General features: G+C 42.4%; 1 protein-coding gene across 1 annotated transcript in view; it reads left to right on the top strand.

Moving 5' to 3' along the window:
- Positions 1-9,269, top strand: part of EPDR1 (ependymin related 1) — a 29,414-nt gene extending 20,145 nt beyond the window's left edge. The window contains exons 2-3 of the mRNA XM_059819025.1: positions 5,909-6,117; positions 9,008-9,269. Of these exons, the coding sequence (XP_059675008.1) occupies positions 5,909-6,117; positions 9,008-9,198 (400 nt within the window). The 3' untranslated portion in view covers positions 9,199-9,269. The remainder of the gene's footprint in view (positions 1-5,908; positions 6,118-9,007) is intronic.
- The last annotated feature ends 9,560 nt before the right edge of the window (positions 9,270-18,829 follow it).

The raw sequence follows: 18,829 nt of genomic DNA, 5'->3' as shown, positions 1-18,829 counted from the left end.
GTCTGATACACCAGAAGAAAAACATAAGTCTGAAATTACCGAAAACTTCATGGGAAAGAGGAAAGGGCTTCCCAGAAATATACTGAAAAACGAATGCTTCTCAGTTTTGAAATGAGCTCGCCAGAGCTTTCCAAAAGCAGATGAATGTTCTTGACCTGATGAGTGTTTATCAACTGTCTGTGTGTCTGCTCGGCAGCTTTGCTCCCTTGAAAATGTTCTTAATCTGAAAAGCTGAGAAGATGAGGTTTTGCAGTCATCCTTCTAGTAAAGGTTCCCATTCTCCCAGTACATCTTTCTTCAGTAAGAATTGTGTAAAAAATAGTGGTATTTTTATGAAAATTTTGTGTGGTGTGCTATCAAGAGGATACAAGATAACTCAAGAATTGCATATTTGGATGTACCTGTCCGTGCACACCAGAACAGAGAATTTGTTTTGAATATTTTTAGTGAAATTTCTCCTAGTTAGAAGTGTTTCTGACTTCTTTCACAGCGTTTAAAAATGGCTTTTTGCAAACAGAACCAGCAAAGACCTAAGTAATACCACAAAGGCAGACAGATGCTTCGAGCTTTCAGTTAATCTCAAAAGAGAAAGCAAAGTTAGCTTTGGAATAATTGCAGCGGCCTCAACTTGATATCTTAATTATCAAATACTGTTCCCTGCTGAGTAATACAATATCTCTGATACAAATCATACATAAAATTTTGCTTTCATTTTTCAATTGCTTTATAATAGGTAATATAAGGCCTGGCTAACGTGAATGGGGGTTTTAAGGATGCGATAGCTGCAGCTGGGAAAACTGAATCAACAGGTTAAAGCCCTGGATGCATGAAACCCCATATGTCTTTGCAGGAAAGGAAAGTCTGTTTTACAAGAACCATCTTTTCGTTGTTTTTTGGGGCAGGAATTGTGGTTTTGTTTTCTGTTAATACAATGCCTCACACAACTGGTTCTTGATCCCTGATTAGTGTCTCTTCAGTGCTACGGCAATCAAAAAATAAATAACAAGAAAGGCATTTTAAGGCTCTGGTGCTGTAAGTTACTTATCCAAAGCCACAGAACAAAATCATGCAGAGCCAGATTTTGCACACAAGGAATTCCTTTTACCCAGTGTCAGCCTCAGACCGTTATTTTGCTTCTCTCTAGCAAATGACCTTGTCTGATGTGCTTCGATACATCACGCAGGTCTTGGCATGCCACTGCCGGCACCTCTGCTCCTCTGAGTCACTACAAAGGCAACTGGACAGCAAGCAGCTCCTTCCCTCTAGGTTTGACACTTGCGAGGAAGCCTTCGGAAGTGCAGAAGTAAACCCTGGGAGTCACGCAGATGTGTTAGGTGACGGGCAGGCTAGCACGCTTCAGGACTGACAGCTGGGAAGGACCCCAGCACAGGGCACTTTTCAGCAGGACACGGTGCAGACTGAGTACCTGAAACAGAGCTGGTAGCATGGTCTCAAGCCTAATGACTTTTTTTCTGACAAATACTAAAAAATCATTCATTGTTTTGAATTGCATTCATAACATGCAGAACAATAATCCATTCTAAAGACAAGTCATTAGGTAAGTTCATTGGTTTCAGTCATTTATGAGGGTCCAAGAGTGTGTCTCTGTGTTACCTGGGCTGTCTCCTGGCAGGCACCTCTAACTATCTCCCCAGATTTCAGGAGGAATCTCTAAGGTAGGACGATATTTGAATGCACACCCGCTCCTCACATCACGTCCTCAACGCAAGTGCTTCGCCTTGTGATTGTGTGGGCACAGTATTCTGCCCTTGCATTGAATTCAGACAGTCTCTTGTTTGGAAAAATACTTCCCTTAGGTTGGGAGAAGAGAGAACTGAACACAACGTGTATCCCGCCTGTCTGACATGATTACTTGCAGCAAAATCAATGGAATTTTTTGCGCAGGATATGGTCCAGTGTTAAGAAATTCTTTAAAGCATAGGAGCAAAAAACATGTGTGTGTCTTTATGTGCTGGAATTTATCCATTTTCAGGCACAGGCAAAGGGAGTATTAAGGACCATGAGAGAGTCCCATTAAGGCCATAGTGAGCAAAGGGTGTGAGACATAGGACAGGGTAGGGTGGCATAGGATAGGAAAGGAAGGGAAATTATCTCAGTCAGGCAAATAAGGTAACTTGGCCAAGTAACTTCTCTAAATCTGTTTGAAGGTGCCCAGTGAACAGGTTGGGGCTTTCTTGAAGTTACAGTTTAAGGAATGAAATTATTATAAAAATAATATTAGAGGTGGGCACAGGCTGCAAATATGTTACTTTTTCTGAAAAAACAAACTAATTAAAAATAATTTCCTCTTCTGTTTCTTTGCCAAGACCTATTTTCAGGACCCCTCAAGCAGCCAATGAAATCTCAGGCACCTAAAACAAATAAAGGCAGTATACTTGAGACTTGGCCAGTAAAAAAAAAAAAAAAAAAAAAAAAAAAGAGGAAATTATTTTTAAATATTTTGCTTTAAAATATGCTAGATTGTAATTTTTATATTCACGCACATTTTGATATTAATTTTGGCTGGTAAATAGTTCTTTTTATAAAACAACAACTTAACCATTCACCTTTCATGAGCAGTTCAACTCAGATCCTGTGTAAACTTAGGTTTCTGTGCTTGCTATTTCCAGGACACACACAGGAGCAATTCTCTTTAAAACTTGGATGTGAGGTACATCCGGGTTGAATAATGACAGCGTAAATCATGTTCGCTGCTTACTCAGCGCTGCCATGCACAGTGAGTAGAGCCACGGTCTCTGCAGTTCTCATCTTGTGTGCGTGCCACCGTAGCTGCTGAGTTCAACCCAGCAGCACATCAAATCGTACGAGTGGTGTCTGTTCCACATATGTTCGCTCTGCCTCTCCCAGAACCAAAAATGTAGGTGGTGGAGCCTCTTGCTCTGCAGAATGGGTGCTAGAGAGATGCTTGGTGGTGAGTTTGATTTGTTTGGATTTTTCTAATTCTTCTTTTCATTGTTATTTCATAATGCACATCTCGCTGCCTGCATGGAAGATGGCAAAGTCAAGAAAGTAGGCTTTTTTGGGTTGTGGCCCTCCTTCTGCAAGTATTCAGCCCATCTGTTGAAGTCACAGTGGCTATCCATGTGCTGAAAGTTAAATACATGCATTTGTCAGACGGAAGTTTGAACTACTGTTTCACTTGACTAAGGGTGGCACATGTCCCTCATGCAATTATATCAATTCACAGGTTACAAAATTTAGAACAAAAGATATTTATTCCATGAAATCATTTCTAAAGAAACATATAAGGAAAAAGAAAACATGAGAAAATTATTGTTAAAAACGGGAATAAAATTTCTGTGTGAAGTAAGTTTTAAGTAAGGATTTAAAATAAAAAAGAAATGTAATTGTTTAAATTTTATTCCCAGTATCTGTAGTGCTTTGCTAATATATTGCTTTTTTGTTCTTTCACAAAATGGCCATATCATCACTCACATATCTCAAACACATTGATAGAATTATTTGTAAGGCGTTCCCCATCCCACTTGCATTGGGAGCTGCTGGGCAGCCAGCTGAACAGTAGTTGCATCATTAGAGCCTGACTGCAAACACATAAATAAGTGTATTTTAGTGTTCTTGTGAGTATGTTCTCCGGACAGAGCGTGATATAAAAGTTACGTATGTCCTTATGTGGTCACAGGCTTGGGTTTACATAAGGAACCAGTTTATATATACTGAATTCTTCAGTAGCATATCGTGACTGTGGAGACATTGCCTTTGACTAAGAAAAAGGCAGGCGAGTTTACGTTGCTACGAGTCATCACAGAATCAGGAATATTTTAAGATACGGGCAGGAGAATGATTTATCACGGGGAAGCTAGTATATAATCTTTCAGCTTGTCAGCCTTTCCTTGTGAGTCTTGTTAATGTGTGAGAAGTTCCTGGTGACTGACTTCCTCATGGCAAGTGGGGTGCACTGCCCCCCACGTTGTGCAAGGTTGTGCGTGAGAGGTATGACCCAGCTTACCTCGTGTCAGCCTCCTTGTCCCCTTTTACATTCTTCGTCACCGTTCAGTTTGGCTAATGCCATTTAGCCTGCCTACATTTCCACATGTGCTGGATAAATGATCCTCTCAAGAAACGATGGGAATGTTGCTCAGATGCTTTTAACCACGGTTAGACACTTCTCATAGTGCAACCTTTAGATGTCTCTGTGTCAGTGGTGGGTGAAGCAATTCCTGTCTGATGTAATTGTATAGTGCAACAATTAAAACTGTAAATTGTTTTGTTGTCAGCTCTATTTTATGTAAACTTTACATCCTCCCCAAAAGAATGTGAAGACTGCAAAGAGAAAAATGCAGGAGTTGGGAAATATCGCAGTGACGATCCCCTCTTGCTTTTCTGCATCATCTCTTCAATTACATGGATTGCGCACTGTTTTCCACCAGCTTCCCATCTTGTTGACGGCACAGGATGAATACTGTTAGGTGCTAGCGTCAGGGTTGTGAAGTGGAAGATGCCACTGTGCAAAGGACACCCAAGCCTTTTTTTTTTTTTTTTCAGGAAATGGAGGCAGCATCATGAATGAAGCAAGGAAGGACAGATGGAAAGAGACACTATTACACATGAGCAAGATGAAGCTGTTTGAGGGAATTAATACCATCCCTTCCTTTTCTTTAGAGTCACTGCATACCAGTAGACTTTAGCTAAATACTTGATCTGAGGTATTCACAGGAAGCCTCTAATAATGAGTGCACAGTTTTGGGGGGTTTAGAGAGTGACTCCTGGCTCTCCATTGCAAAAGGTGCAGAGCACGCATGAGGTTGCTTTGAGTTGTGCTTTATACTCATCATCTGATTGATAATGCTAAGTACCCTGGAGAAGTTAGGCCTCTGGTGCTTCTGGTTGCGTATTCAAAATCAGCTGCTACTGCTGATAATTTTGATTTCAGTTTCTCTCTGTTTCTGTCCCCAGTTATAAGGTAAGGAACATACCGCCTACTTTTTATAGGTATGGAAGCAAAGTCACAGTGTTTATGGTAGAGCCAACTACTATAACTAGTAACTAGATGAAAATGTCCATGAAGAGGTTTATCATCTCTCCTCAGAGCAGGGCTTGGTCACTTCATACTCTGTAGAAGGTTGTTTTTAAATCCTTATTAACTCTCCATTTTGTTGACCTCACCTTCTGGCCTCTCAAGCTGATTGATCTCCACACCTCTCCTTATCTCTGCCTTACTATTTTGCTCCTCTGCTTTCTCCTTTCACTACTTCCTTGAGTTTGGTGGCTTCCAGGGAGAAACTTTGCCATTAGGAGGAAGAGCCTCTCAGTTCTGCACTTGGGACCATATACTTCCCCGTTCACTGACGCGTCCCACGAAGCTACCTGGGTTGCCGTGGAGGAGCATCTGTGAGGATAGCAGATACCACATCTAACCAGCACAGAGAAAGGCTCTACCACATTCATGGGGAATTGAATCTATCCAGCCTATGCAAGCAGATTTTTTTCAAAGGCTTATAACTTAGCCAAATCTGGGCAACTTTTAATAAAAACTTTCCCCCTGCCAAATTTCAAGTCCTTTCTCCAAAACGTGGAGGCACTAGAGCTTTTTAATGAAACAGTTATTAAAAAAAAACAAAACAAAACTAGGAATAATAACATGTTTTTCTCTCAGTTGTTCTCAGAAAAGTTGTTCTGTTGTTCTCAGAAATGGCTGAACCAGTTCAGCCTGATTTATTTATTTTGGAAAGAGTCAGCTGAGACAAACTTTCAGCATGGGAAATTTCGGCCCAACTGGTTAGCCTTTCTCAAAGTTTGGCAAAGTTTAATGCAAGTGAAAATGGTCTTATAATGAGAAGTCGAAGGCAAGCTTACATATCAGCAATGCTCCTTGTTTAGTGTAGAAGAAGACTACATATATTAACTGGGTTTTTTTTTAATGTTTCAGATTCTTTGAGTATATATTGCTCTATAAAGATGCAGTGATGTTTCAGATCGAACAAGTTACAAAGCTTTGCTCGAAGATTGCTCTGACAGAGCCATGGGATCCATATGATATTCCTGCCAATTCAACTTATGAAGATCAGTACTACATCGGGGGACCTGGAGATGAAATTATGGTACAGGAATGGTCTGACAGAAAACCAGCCAGGAAATGTATGTGCATGCTTTTGTTTCATCTTCATAATAATCATTGTCTCTGCTACCCAGGGAAAAATAAAATTGTTCATGTTTCACCCCAGCCTTCCATATTTCTATGAAGTTTGCTGGAAGAAATTATAAGTATACCCCATGCACAGCATATCATTTTATTATCAATGCATTTTATTAAGAAAATGTTTCATATCTCAGCAGGATCAAATATGTCCAAGGGACTTGATTGCATTTTAGTCTGTATCATGCAGATTTTGGCATGGAACAGCATCATTTTGCATCTGAATCCAGCAGCCTGTATCCAAAATTTATCTAGAGAGGAATGGCAATATAATTAGGGGCATATTCAAACTTGCGTGTATCATATTTCTGCTAAAAGGCATAAAAGAAACAAAGCAGGTGTCAGCGTGTGTCTATACACTACTATCGAATGTTATAATAGAATACATCCGATACATGGTTCTGCAGCAATGGACATCATTAACATGCACCTAAGTTTTGTTATCCAGTACACTAGTAAGAAACGCCTGCTGACAAGGCTTAGTTCTGCACTTGGCAGCTGAACACCTGCATCATAAAAGAAAGTAGGATGAATTTTCCAAGGTACAGTATGTTAGGCTTTGGATGCATAGCAATTTATTAGCACATCGGCTTCAATTTCATCTTTGGTTTACTGATGACCCAGACAACTATAAAAATAATTTTAAAACCCCAGTGAAATTTATGGCACTATTCCGCTAGTGCAATACTTACAGTACAATACACCTAATATATAGGCTGGTTATGAACCTGAAGATTTAGCCAGGGGAAAATATTTCTTTCTTGAATAAAGTAGAAAGAATGAAGTAGAAAATGAAGGATAAGATCATTAGACCTCTGTAACTAGGTCGATATACCCTCTGGTATTCCACAAGAGGCAAATTATCACTTAGTCCAAGAATTTTGTTTTTCAGATCCGGTATTTTTGTAACTTTTATGGAACTTAATATCCAGATACATTCAGTTAACGATGTGTGATTTTTATCCTGTAGTTTTTTGTATCTGCAGTGCTTTTCTGTATGATCATTCATAAAAATAATGTCTTAAAAGTTGTTTACCCATCCACCTTTCGGATAATATTGGGTTGGATTCTAGACATTGTATTTCTGTTAAAATTATAAAGGTTTCAGTGGAGATATAGGCTACCTTGGTAGCACCATATTTTACCTTAATTTTCTATTCAAAATTCTGATAGAAGACTTGTTGAGGAAAAGAAACCTCCATTTCTGGATACTCAGAACCAAACTCATTGAGGTCAGAATGTTTTTGGTGTATTAGGATGCCCTGGAGAGGTATGTTCAAATATTGCTCAGCTTGCCAACCTTTCTTTAGATACTATATGTATGTTTTGTGTCACAGCTTATCTATTTCTGATAATGTGGTTGTGGTACAGCATATGACACAATACTGTAAGGACAGAAAATAAGTATGTTTGATTGCCGCTGAGTGAGAGAGAGTAAGCCTCCTTAGGACTTGAAAAATTTGTTACAGGCATCCCTCAGAGGCACTGATTTTTGATTGCAGTAGGTAATTTTGTATTTTAACTTCACGAGTTTCTGCTATCAAGAGATCTGAAATACATAAAACAACTGGATGAAGTGGTGTACGATGGAAGGGGTAAAGAAAGTTCAGAGAAGAGGTGCATGGGGTTAATGAAAGAGATTTAAAAGTTAAGGATATTCAAAGGAAACCACCACAGAAATAGCATAGTGGTGAAAGTAGAGGTGATGGCAGAGGACAAGGGGGAAAGAGAGTGAGGGAACACCTCTGAGATAAGGACGTCATGGAATTAAAATGAAGTTAAAAAAGGGACAGATTTGCTATATCACATACGTGGAGGAGATCAGCACCGAGTGTAGTCTTGAAATAATTAATGAACCGGTAGAAATGTCTGAGAGGAATAGGAATTTAAAAAATTAACATGATATGAATACATGATGGTAAACAGAAGGAATGAGTTAAAAGAAGAGATGGAAGCACTGGAGTTGTATTTGGGAATGTTCCTCTCCTAATGAGACGAACCCGCTGTGCTTGAGACAGTAAGATGGAAAAAGAGGAAGCAAGGTCGAGTTTACTTGGATTAAAGATGTGGTGAGTATCATTAGCATAAGAATGACGGGTTAAGATTATAGACGACCAAAAGCTGTGAAAGCCAGATGCTATGGCTCTCAGTTCTGGTGCAGAGGAGTCCCCACCACAGCAGAGGACAAGTGCTTCCTTGGGTAGGTGAGTGCAGAACTTGGTGTGCATGGGAAGGAATCAGATGTCCCACATCGTTAGGGGGACTAAGTGTTTTAGAGTGTCGGAGGCTGTGTTGAGGGCCAACACTGTGAAGTGGACCACAGGTTTTCAGTAATCACACCTTTCAACTTGTCAAGAACAGAGGGTAAGGTGAAATGTCCCCGTGCTACCCAAGGTGATGGCACCAAAATTTGCCTTCTGGGAAAACAGAGCATTTCATTGCTTTATTGGTGAAGTGAGTAAGTGCTGACATGGAAGTGGCATGAGAGATGAGAGAAATCAGACTTGTGCAGAACACAGCTAAATCTGGGACTAAGCAGAAGTGACGGTCCTTCAGTAGAGGTATACCTGAAAGGTGATATACCGATGCCGTGACGGTATCGTGATTTGAAATGTACTTGACGCCAACATGTTCAGGTTTAAGATCATTGTGGTGTCCAAATTACACCAGTTTTGTTGCCTTTCTTGGTGTTGCCATGCATACGGACAGAACTACGGGCAGTTCCATCCTATAGGCTTTGCTTGAGGAATGTCCATTTTTTTGACTGACATCATCGTGACACATTCATTCATTCTTGTCATTTAAAGTATTCACATTTCTGCTTGGTTACAGTGGAATCCTGGGTCGGCGTTTACACAGTCAAAGACTGTTACCCAGTACAGGAAACCTATACGAAGAACTACAGCGTGACAACCTCCACTCGCTTTTTTGATCTACAGCTGGGCATTGCTGACCCCTCGGTGTTTACCCCACCCAGCACCTGCCAGACAGCCCAGCCGAGGAAGATGAAAGATGAATGCTGATTATGGACACTGACTGCCCCGGGCAAACAAATATTAGCCAAGAGGATGGTTATTAATAGTCAGCTGCTGACGTCTAACCTGATTTTTCAAGCTTATTGTTGCTCTTTTGGGAATTGTAAGTTTTCACTTGAAAGAGAACATAAACATTTAACTGAGTAAAATATGTAACACAAAAGATCTCTTTCATCACATTAATCTGTGCAGTGATGCGCTTGCAGTATTACATAGTTACCACTAAGATAATATTTATAGATACGATTTATTTAAGCTGTGGCTGATTTTCCTTTTGCAAAGGTTTCATTATTTATTTTTTCAAAAAGACAAAGCATAAGCAGACTGCAATAATAGCAACATCAAGAAGGAAAAGCTCGATTTTGTTGTTGTTGTTACTTCTGGGGGCTTGAGGGAAGGGGAGATATGTCCTGGTTAAGACCTCATCCGTAACTGAAAAATACCTCATTTCACATCAGTGTACATCAAAATGTACATCAATGTACATCAAAAGTATAGAAACTCACTCTCTTGGTCTTGTTTGTTGGGGTTTTTTTTCTGCCCTACAGGAAGCTGGTAGTTTAATGTTTAAGCTGACTTTTTTCCTTCTGAAAAGAAACTGGAGTAGCTCTATTCATGTAGTGCTAGCTGACATGCAAACAACACTTTTCTGTTTCTTGAGAGAATGATGTGAAAGGAAGGGAAGGAGGGAGAGGGACATCCCCAAAACAATAAGCTGAAGTTTTCTTGCATTTACTACACTTTTAAGTGTTCCAATAGGGTGCGATGAGATATTTTTCAATCATGTTTTACTTTAGCACCCACTTCTCAAGGCAATACTAGTTTTAACCTATGCAAAGAGATTAAGAGGTACTGCACTCTAAATGGCTTTAATATTTTGCAACTATTTTCAAAAGTCTTTCCTTACTCAAAGAATATGAAAACACCTTTATAATTCCAGGTAGAAGTGAAAAAAAGCTGTTCTTAGTGCATAATTAGTAAAGGCTAAATCAGCGTTTATGCAGCGCCTGGCGATCTGGACAGAGTGAAAGACAGAGCTGTGTGACCGGTGCGGGGAGGTGGGAGGAGGAATGGGAGGGAGAGGGAGAGGTTTTAGATGTCTTCTGACTGGTGTGACTGCAAGGCACTGCAATCTAAGCAGAAATGACAATCTTGCTTTCTTTTGCCCCCACTCCACTGATGCCTGCCATATTTGCTGTTCAGCCAGCATTTCAAACCTTATCATCTCCACATCCTTTTCTGGTGGGCAGAGTGAAAGTTTCCTTAAGGAAAATAAGCAACTAACCAAAACAAGCATGAGAAGTGCACATATTTTGCTTTAGAAAATTCAAACCAAATCTTCATGGACCTTCAGGCCCTCAGAAGTGTGGAATGGTGATGGGTTTTGCACTTTTACCAAATGAAATGAATTGGTTTATTCTGTAAGTCTAGGCATGCATTTTATTTATTATTTGCAAATATGTTTATTTATTATTTGCAAATATGTTAAAAGCGAGATTCTTGTCCTTTTACACGTCTTGGGTAGTAGTTTGCTCCAGAAGTTGTCTGCCTGAAAACAGTGCAACACAGGGAAGTTTGGTGTGGTTTTGGGCAGAGTTATCAAGTTCTGTCGTGTCCTCAGTGGCTGCTGGACTCTTCCCCCACAAACAGATTTCTTTTTCAGGACAACTTTCAGTGAAGATAAATGATCCAATTTGACAATGATAGGAAGTCCTGCATAAGTAAGATACATACTTTACTGGCCAGTAGTGCCATATCTGACAGAAAACTGAAAGCTTGCACCATTTCTGGAGGAGAGATGCTGGGCAGGCTTTTAGTGCTTTGTATGCTCATAGCTTTTTGTACGTAAGCAAGTGGTACAGTGGTTATTTTGCTTTCACAGTTGTGGTCAGAATGGCATTTTACTTTGTCTCGTGCCTAATGAAAGCATATACACAGACCTGCTAAAATTTAGGTAGTTCATTAAAAATTTTCTCTCGGACGTGACCATTTCACTGAAACATGCTAGTGGAAAGAAGGATTGGGTTTCCTTGAATTTAGAGTGCATTTAGTCTGTACTCGCCTTCTGTATTTTTTGTGACAACCTAAATGCTAACTGCGTATTGTTCTCATTAGGGCAATGATTAACATGCATTTCTTAATATCTGTGTCTTGTTAGAATCTGGAAAATATAATAAATCTGGCTAGCAGACATGAAGCTGTGGTACTGTATCGTTTGGGATGACTTTGTTGTGGTAGAGCAGATAGCTGAGTAATCAGGGCGTTTGTATTATGTTTTGCTGACAGTGATATCATTTCTAGCAATAACATTGAATGTTCCTTTAAAGATGAATTTGCAAAAGTCTGGTACACAGAAGTGCTTTAAAAATGTTGCTGTGACATACGGGGCAATTTTATGTGGCTAAATATGTACGTCTAAAATAACGTTGTTGTCTTCGTACTTATGCTCTGCAAATTCAATAAAGAGAGTTGTCAAAGAGATATCAAACAACAAATTTTTGCATTACGTATTTTAAATTAGCCACAAAGCAAATACGAAGCACAAAATGCATATGCCTGGTTTGTTATCTTTGTTATCATTTGCTGCGGTTTGTTATGTACCACAAGAGACGTTTTGTCTTTATGTGACTATGTCAATGATTCAATAAGAATGAGCATAAAAGGACTTTAAAGTAGCCGTATAGTGTGCTGCCACAGTAAAGTAAAAATAGGGCTTTCAGATGTCTGATAGTCTGGGGAATTTATCACAATTATCTGGGTGGAAAATTAATAATAAATCAGTATGTACATGAGCTACATATTGTATTCTACTGGGTAACAGTGACAGAACCTGGGAGCTGGATATCCTGCGAGACAAAGCTGTTTTTGTGAGATTTCCAGTGCTTCCTGGTTTCAGCTGGGCCAGAAACAGTGCAAACATAGATCTGCCTGCCATATTTTTGTATTTCTGCTCGGAGGCTTCGCTGAAAGCAGGATGTGTAGAAACACAACATTGTTTTCTTTAAAGTTAACCAAACATTCCTGAACCTCAAAAGAGGTTTAGTTTGAGTTTGGGGAGGAGATCTGGGCATTTGGTTCAGTTCCTATTTTAACAGTTTGCTTAACTCTAGTATTAGGGCCAGATTTCGCTGCCTGAAGCCGTGCTGCACACCATGGAAGTGCTGCCATTTACCAGGGCGTGCCAACTTTCACGAAGAATGTAGGAAGAAATACAATAAACCATAGTCAAAGTGAATTTTAGTCAAGAAATCTCTGAATCAAGAATCAATAAGATATTCTTATTTTGGGACACTCTAATGAAATTAGTGTGTTTTCCAGCTTGAAGTTAATTTCATTCTAGTGCTCACACTCCTTGCAACCTTCCATCTCTTTTCCCACCACGCTTTACTTCCCAATGTCAGTGGAGTCCACTCCCAAAACGGCGGTTACAACCCTCACTTCCATTTATTTCAGTAGGAGTTCAGTACCTAAATACCTGATGGATCTGATCTGGACCTGACCTTTTTAATTTTGCTGGCAGTCTTTACCACAAGTGCAAGAGCAGTGCCAGCCATAACCAAATGTGAATAACATATGCTAAACTACATGTAGGTGACCAACGGTGAGAGCAGCATTGGCTCAGGTGCAATTGCCAGTGCCCCGAAATCCCAATCGATGAGAGGTCTTGGTGCGGATGCTGCATCCGCTGCATCCTCGGCCGCAAACTGGCGCTGGAGGCAAGCTGCAGGATGTTCCCACGTGACAGAAAGGCATGTCATGAAACCATCAGCTGGTTGCCTGCTCCCTAGGCGTGGGGAATACAGGTTTCAAGAGAGTATCTATACAAAAAGATAGAGGTCCCTGACTGTAATGATCCCGAGGGCTCCCTCAGGTACCTTTCCAGGGGGATGCGTGTACGGCATGGACTTGGGCACATGTAGATTGAATCTTCACATCTGCACTTAGGCATAGGCACAAATGAGGTGAGCTTGGAAGGCTCTTTAAACACTTCTGAGCATTTACTGCTTTGTAAGGGGAGAGGGAGAAAAGCTTATGTCCAATGAGTAGTCCCAGAAAACAGCAACAGATATGTAGGATAAGAACGATGAGATGCTCCTATGAAGCTGCTAGGGTAAATTTCCAAACATTACTTTGAGTGCATACTGGCTTAACATGCTCAATGGTAAAGATCCATGAGGTTTGATGTGGCTGTTTCAGCACAGAGTCTGAAACCGCATACTGAATGAAATGATACACAGAGTTACAGTATGATATTTTGTTTGAAGTAGGGACAGATAACCCAGCAGTGCACATTTTGCAGGCATGAGTGAGTGGCCGGTGACCTGCCCGATTCGCTGTAGGGCTGTGGGTGCCTCTCAGGGGGGTGCTGCCTGCTGCCTCTCAGCAGACACTGAGCACGTCGCAGGACAGAAGAATCACTCTTCTCACCACTCCGTCCATAGGAACCCGCTTCAGGCTCCTTCCTTTCCCACTCTGCAAAGTGGGAACAATAATTCTGCTTTTCACCTGCTCTTGTCTTCCCGGCTGTGACAGCTCTGGGCCAACACCATCCTCTCAGCCAGCGGGGCCCGCAGAGGCCTGGAGGCATTGCTTCAGTAGCACAAATGTCACAGCGTCCCCAGCCTCTGCCTTACAACGTGTAATAAAATTGTGCGTGTGTGTTGTGCGTGTGTGTTATACGTGTGGGCTTACCCTTTGCACCCCTGCATGCTCACTCAGTGCATGGGTTCTTGCTCATGCGCTCAGCACTCGGCCGTCACCATTAATTGGGCTCGGCTCAGGCTTCGGCGATGCCAGGTAAAGGGGCTCATGAGCAAAAGGAGAGGAGAGGAGAGGAAAGGAAAGCCTGCTGGGCTCGCCCCGCTCCTCACCTGGGTTTTTCCCGCACTTGCCCAGCACTGACAAACAGCTTTGACATTCCTGACACAGCAGCAGCTGAGTTGCCAGCCCCTGTCACACTGAAGGAGAGGGTTGGGTTTCACCCTCTGCACTAAAATTATCCTTCAGGCCAGGCCAGGGGCTCAGTTTTGTTTTCGGTGGAGAAAGCGTGCCTGCTCCCATCGCCCCTGCTGCTGCCGGTGCCATCTGCCCCCACCCAGCGGTCTGTGACAGCCCCCAAGGCGGCCGGACAGTGCTCAGCCTGTCCCCACTGTCCCCCCTCCATCCTCCGCTCCCCGGGACAAGCAAGGGTCTAGCAGGTACCTCACTGTCCCCAAGCACAGGGCTGGCGGCGGGTCTTCACTTTTCCTGAGGGGCTCACAAAGGTGTGGGAAAATCCCTTCCTCTCTTCCCACTGCTGTGCTGTTTCAATATTCGTTTTCAATGCGGTTGCTTCAGCTGGTTCCTTTCTTCTTTATACGAGAGCTGCTTCTGATAATTTGATGGGGTGATTTGTTACAGGGATGCTGAGCTTGGGGTTTTTTACCACTCTCCTGGTGCCAGGTAGCAGCCCTTGTTTATTGCTGCAGTATCTCATGCTCTGCGACTTGTATAGCGATAGACATTCTTGGTGCTGGCAGCAGCTGGCACTAGTAAGAGCACAGGTGGTGGAAATTCTGAAAGTAATGAGGAGTGACAGCAGAGGTCCTGTCACTGGTGGCCCAAGCGACTGCCACGTACCACAACAGTGTTAAACCTCTGGGGAGGGGGTGCTGGAAAGGCCGTAGAAGCTTCACTCTGAGAAATTCCCCACACCTCTCCAAAGGAAAATCAGGAGCTGTGCTGGGCAGCCCGCATTGCGTTTACTTTATTAAAGTAATATCTTGTACTAACACCTGTATGTGTGACCATAGCTCACTCTTGAGCAGTTGCTTCATAAAGGGACAGAAAAAGAGATGTTTTCTCCCAGCACGCTTCTACAGAAATGATGTAAAACTGAGTTATCAGCACAAAATGTTGACTTCTGAATTAAAGAAATGGTATGTAGAAAGTTCCAAAGACTTGTAGTGAAACAAAAGCTATATCTATAAAGCAACCTATAGCTTTAAGCTGAAGTTTTTCAGCCTTATAACTTCTACTTTAAAGTAAATAAATAATGCAACTTGTCAGAAGGACTGAACTCTGAATAAATACTCTCAACTGGCATTCAGCTTTGAAAGATGCTGCTTCTGTTGTGGGTTTGAAGAGGGGCTCTTGCCTAAAAAAAAAAAAGGCAAAAAAAAAAAAAGGCAAAAAAAAAAAGGAAGATGACACAGAACCATCTTTGTCTGCCCTTCTTCAGTCTGTGTTATGGGAAAAGACGTGGGGGACCAAATTCAAATCCTGAACATCAGCATTTTTTTTCAGGCAATACAAACCCCTGAAAGACCTGACCAGCCTGACAGAGTACCCGTGGGGTTTGCTTGCACCCACACTGCTCACTAAGCACCCAAAGGTCCCCCGAAGACCAGCTCAAGGCTTTTGGGTGCCCCACAGAGGGAAAGGGGCTTTGGGTGGGCACCCATCTCCTCCTTGGGAAGGAGGCTTTGGGTGAGTTGGACCTTTCAGGCTCGCTTCAAGGAAGTACCAAACATTTGCACCTCCCGCTGAAGTGGACAGACTGAGCGTGAAACCATCTCTAGCCAGTGGAAATCAACAGTCAGCGCTTATGACCCTGTTCTTTCCTCTCCAAGAAAAGTTTTCTTAACTGAGCTGCTGAATTTGGACATTGAAAACGCCTAGCTCCCTTCCATTTAATTTCCACCCTGTGCTAGCTCATGCTGCCAGAATGATATTGCCCTTAGGATTCTTTGGTCCAACAGTCTCACTCCTACAGATGTGGATGAAAAGGACAGATGGTCCCTGTGGGAAACATTAGGAGAACTGATCAGCGGGAGAAGTCCAGAACAAAGGAAGGCAGGACATATTCCCGTGCACCTGCTGCCCTTCCCATCGCATGAGCCACCCGAGCTGGACCTGCGAAACGGGCAACCGCAATAACTAAGCCAGAGGAAGCAAAGTGCTATTGCACTTCAAAGGTTGGGGCTAATATTGTCCATGTTAAAGCAACACTCGCATGAGGTCAGACGCGTTGCTCGCTAATGAAATCTCCCTCTCTGGAGGATCTTTTTTAAGAGCAGAAGGAAATGTTGGGTATTGCCTCCACGGCGAGTCGTGCCCCAGCCAGCCAAAAGCACCAGGCAAGGGTGGCCAAGCACAACACATCTTTAAAGCTTCTTCCTTTATTTCTACAGCAGCTGCCTGAAACATGGCTGTCAAAGGGCTTTGGAGGAGGAAGACATATGTGGCATGTGTTTGGTCAGGTGTCTCAAGCGCTACAATGAACTTTGGGCCACCTGAACCCGAGGGTGTGAGCAGAACCGTTGCACTCGAGTGCTGTAAACAGCACTCGCTCTGTACTGAAAACCCTCACGGTGAAGTGCCCCGCTGTGAAACAGGCGTTCATAGGAAAACATTTGGGATGAGATATAAACCCAGGATCAGGCCATCAATGGTCAGAGTTAAAAAAGAAAAGCCAAGAAATTGTTAAAGAAAGCAAAAAGCCAAATAACACCCGCCCTTCCAAAAAAAATTTCCATCTACGTTAGCTAAAAGACATGATTTTTTTTTTTTTTTTTTTTTTGATGTCGCAGTCAGTGCAATTATCTAGGAATTTGTTACTTCCAGTCTGGATTGTTGCTAGATAAAGCACAGTACAGGAATGCAATTAGTACAGCTAGAGCTCATTGTTTCAGGATGTGCCAGCGCAGCATTCGTTTGCCTTGTGGGGCCCTTTGCAAAGAGGAAAGCATGGTCTTGAAAGGCACTGGCTACCAGCTCGTTTTCAAGCATAACTCAAAACATCGGGTTTAGCTTAAAAATTCCATGTAGTCCAAAATCTTTGCTACTGACAGACTGTCTTCTGCTGCAAAGTCCTCTGGACGGGGGACACTCCCTGGCACGGGAACTCGTCTCTGGCCTCGCGCTGCCTGCTGGTCCATCAGATCCACGTTTGGACACATGCGAGGGCCGGTCTCGTCACACTGAGCTTGCACCAAAATGTGGAGATTCTTTAACTGAATAGACATAGCCTGGCAGATTTCTGCACTCACGGCACCAGTTCTGCAAACTGATGAATCACAAAGTGTGTGTGCTCGAAGATTGTTTTCCATAGTTTCTTTCATTAATTAGAAAAAAAAAAAAGAAGTTCCTTTCTATCTGAATAACCTCATCAGTAATTTCATCACACTGACATTCTCAGGTGGTTTCAGGTGGGTGTACAAAAAGCAAAACCTTCAGTCCTTCTTTACAGCTACCTTACAGGCATGTAGGGACTCCTTTAAGAGAGGCAGTTGCCTGTTACTGTCAGATGCCACCTGGCCAGCCACCTCCTTACCCATCTCAGCATTACCAGCAACAACCTTCCTCTTCACTAAATGCCTGCAGATATCATTTAAAAAGTCATCAGCAACCTTTAGTCACACTCCTGGAGGGTAAAGCTTGTCCCCACAGACAGCAGTGCCACGAACTGCATCATGTTGGCCCACCAGCGTTTCACCTCTTGTAGCTTTTCCAGAGTCTGGGCTGATTTGGCACCTTCTGCAATGAAACTTCCAAACTGGAAGCTCAGTTAATGCCAGACGTGGTTATCTTCTGCTCTCAGAGGCAAACATATGAAACAGTGAAGGTCATGATCAGGTCTTTTGAATTTAGATTGCAGAAAGCCATCGTTCAAGAAGTGTAGGTTTTCTTGTCCACATCATATTTGGGATTTCATGGTATCCATGAGCCAGAAAAAGCTGTATCTCACAGTATAGTTCTATGGACCCCACAGTCCCTACCAGCTGAAGCTCTGACAGAAGAGATATCCCCTACATCAACGAACCCTGCGTGAAGAACTGCAGGGTAGAAATAGGTAACACAATGTCAGGTGGAGCGCCATGAGTTTCTACTGCAGTCCAGAAACATCACAGTAGGCAAATGTTCCTGGAGGCAGGAGTAGGTCACAGGGTGACCATGAGCCACGAATGTGACACAGGCAAATGCATTCTTGTGTGTCGGGCAATGTATTTCCATTGGAAAGGCAAGCATTGTCCAAAGCCCTGGTGAGCGCTCACCACGGACGTTTCTTATCGCTCAGGTTCAAGAAAGATAAATCCTGTCTGGGATGAAGGCAGGCAAAGACTAAGCAGTTGATTAGGAGCACAGAGGACCTACAGAAGACTATTGACTACAAGGAGCAAGACAAAGGCTGAGAGTGCTGCCATCGCTTTCAAGAAAGATAGCATGGATGAAGGCCAAAGGAGAAAATGAGCTACTGAAGTGCAAGGGAAAAATATGGTAAAGAACAAAAGGGAATTCAGGACTTCTTTCCAAGCAGACAACCTCACCATAAACAACAGTGTAGCAGCACATGTCGCTTGGTGCATGGGTAAGGAATGGTGAGGATATCATGCATGCTCCCTACGTCGCTGCAAAGTTCACGCAGAGGGAACCAAACCCCTTTCTTCCACCTCTGGCATCACCACCACCAAATAAATGTATAGGGTATAAATACCCTTTGTTACCTGAATGTACATGTGAGTTCACGCGCAAACATTCAAAGTGACAAGAACAGTACCTTCCTTATTCTTTCAGTACTCAAAATACTAAATCCTAAAGGAAAAAGACATTTGCCAGGGTTTTAGGTAAGATCTGAACA

The sequence above is a fragment of the Gavia stellata genome, chromosome 6 (genome assembly GCF_030936135.1).
Source record: "Gavia stellata isolate bGavSte3 chromosome 6, bGavSte3.hap2, whole genome shotgun sequence".
Classification (NCBI taxonomy): Eukaryota; Metazoa; Chordata; class Aves; order Gaviiformes; family Gaviidae; genus Gavia; species Gavia stellata.
Note: the sequence above shows the minus strand (reverse complement) of the source record. Positions and strands in the feature narration are given on the sequence as shown.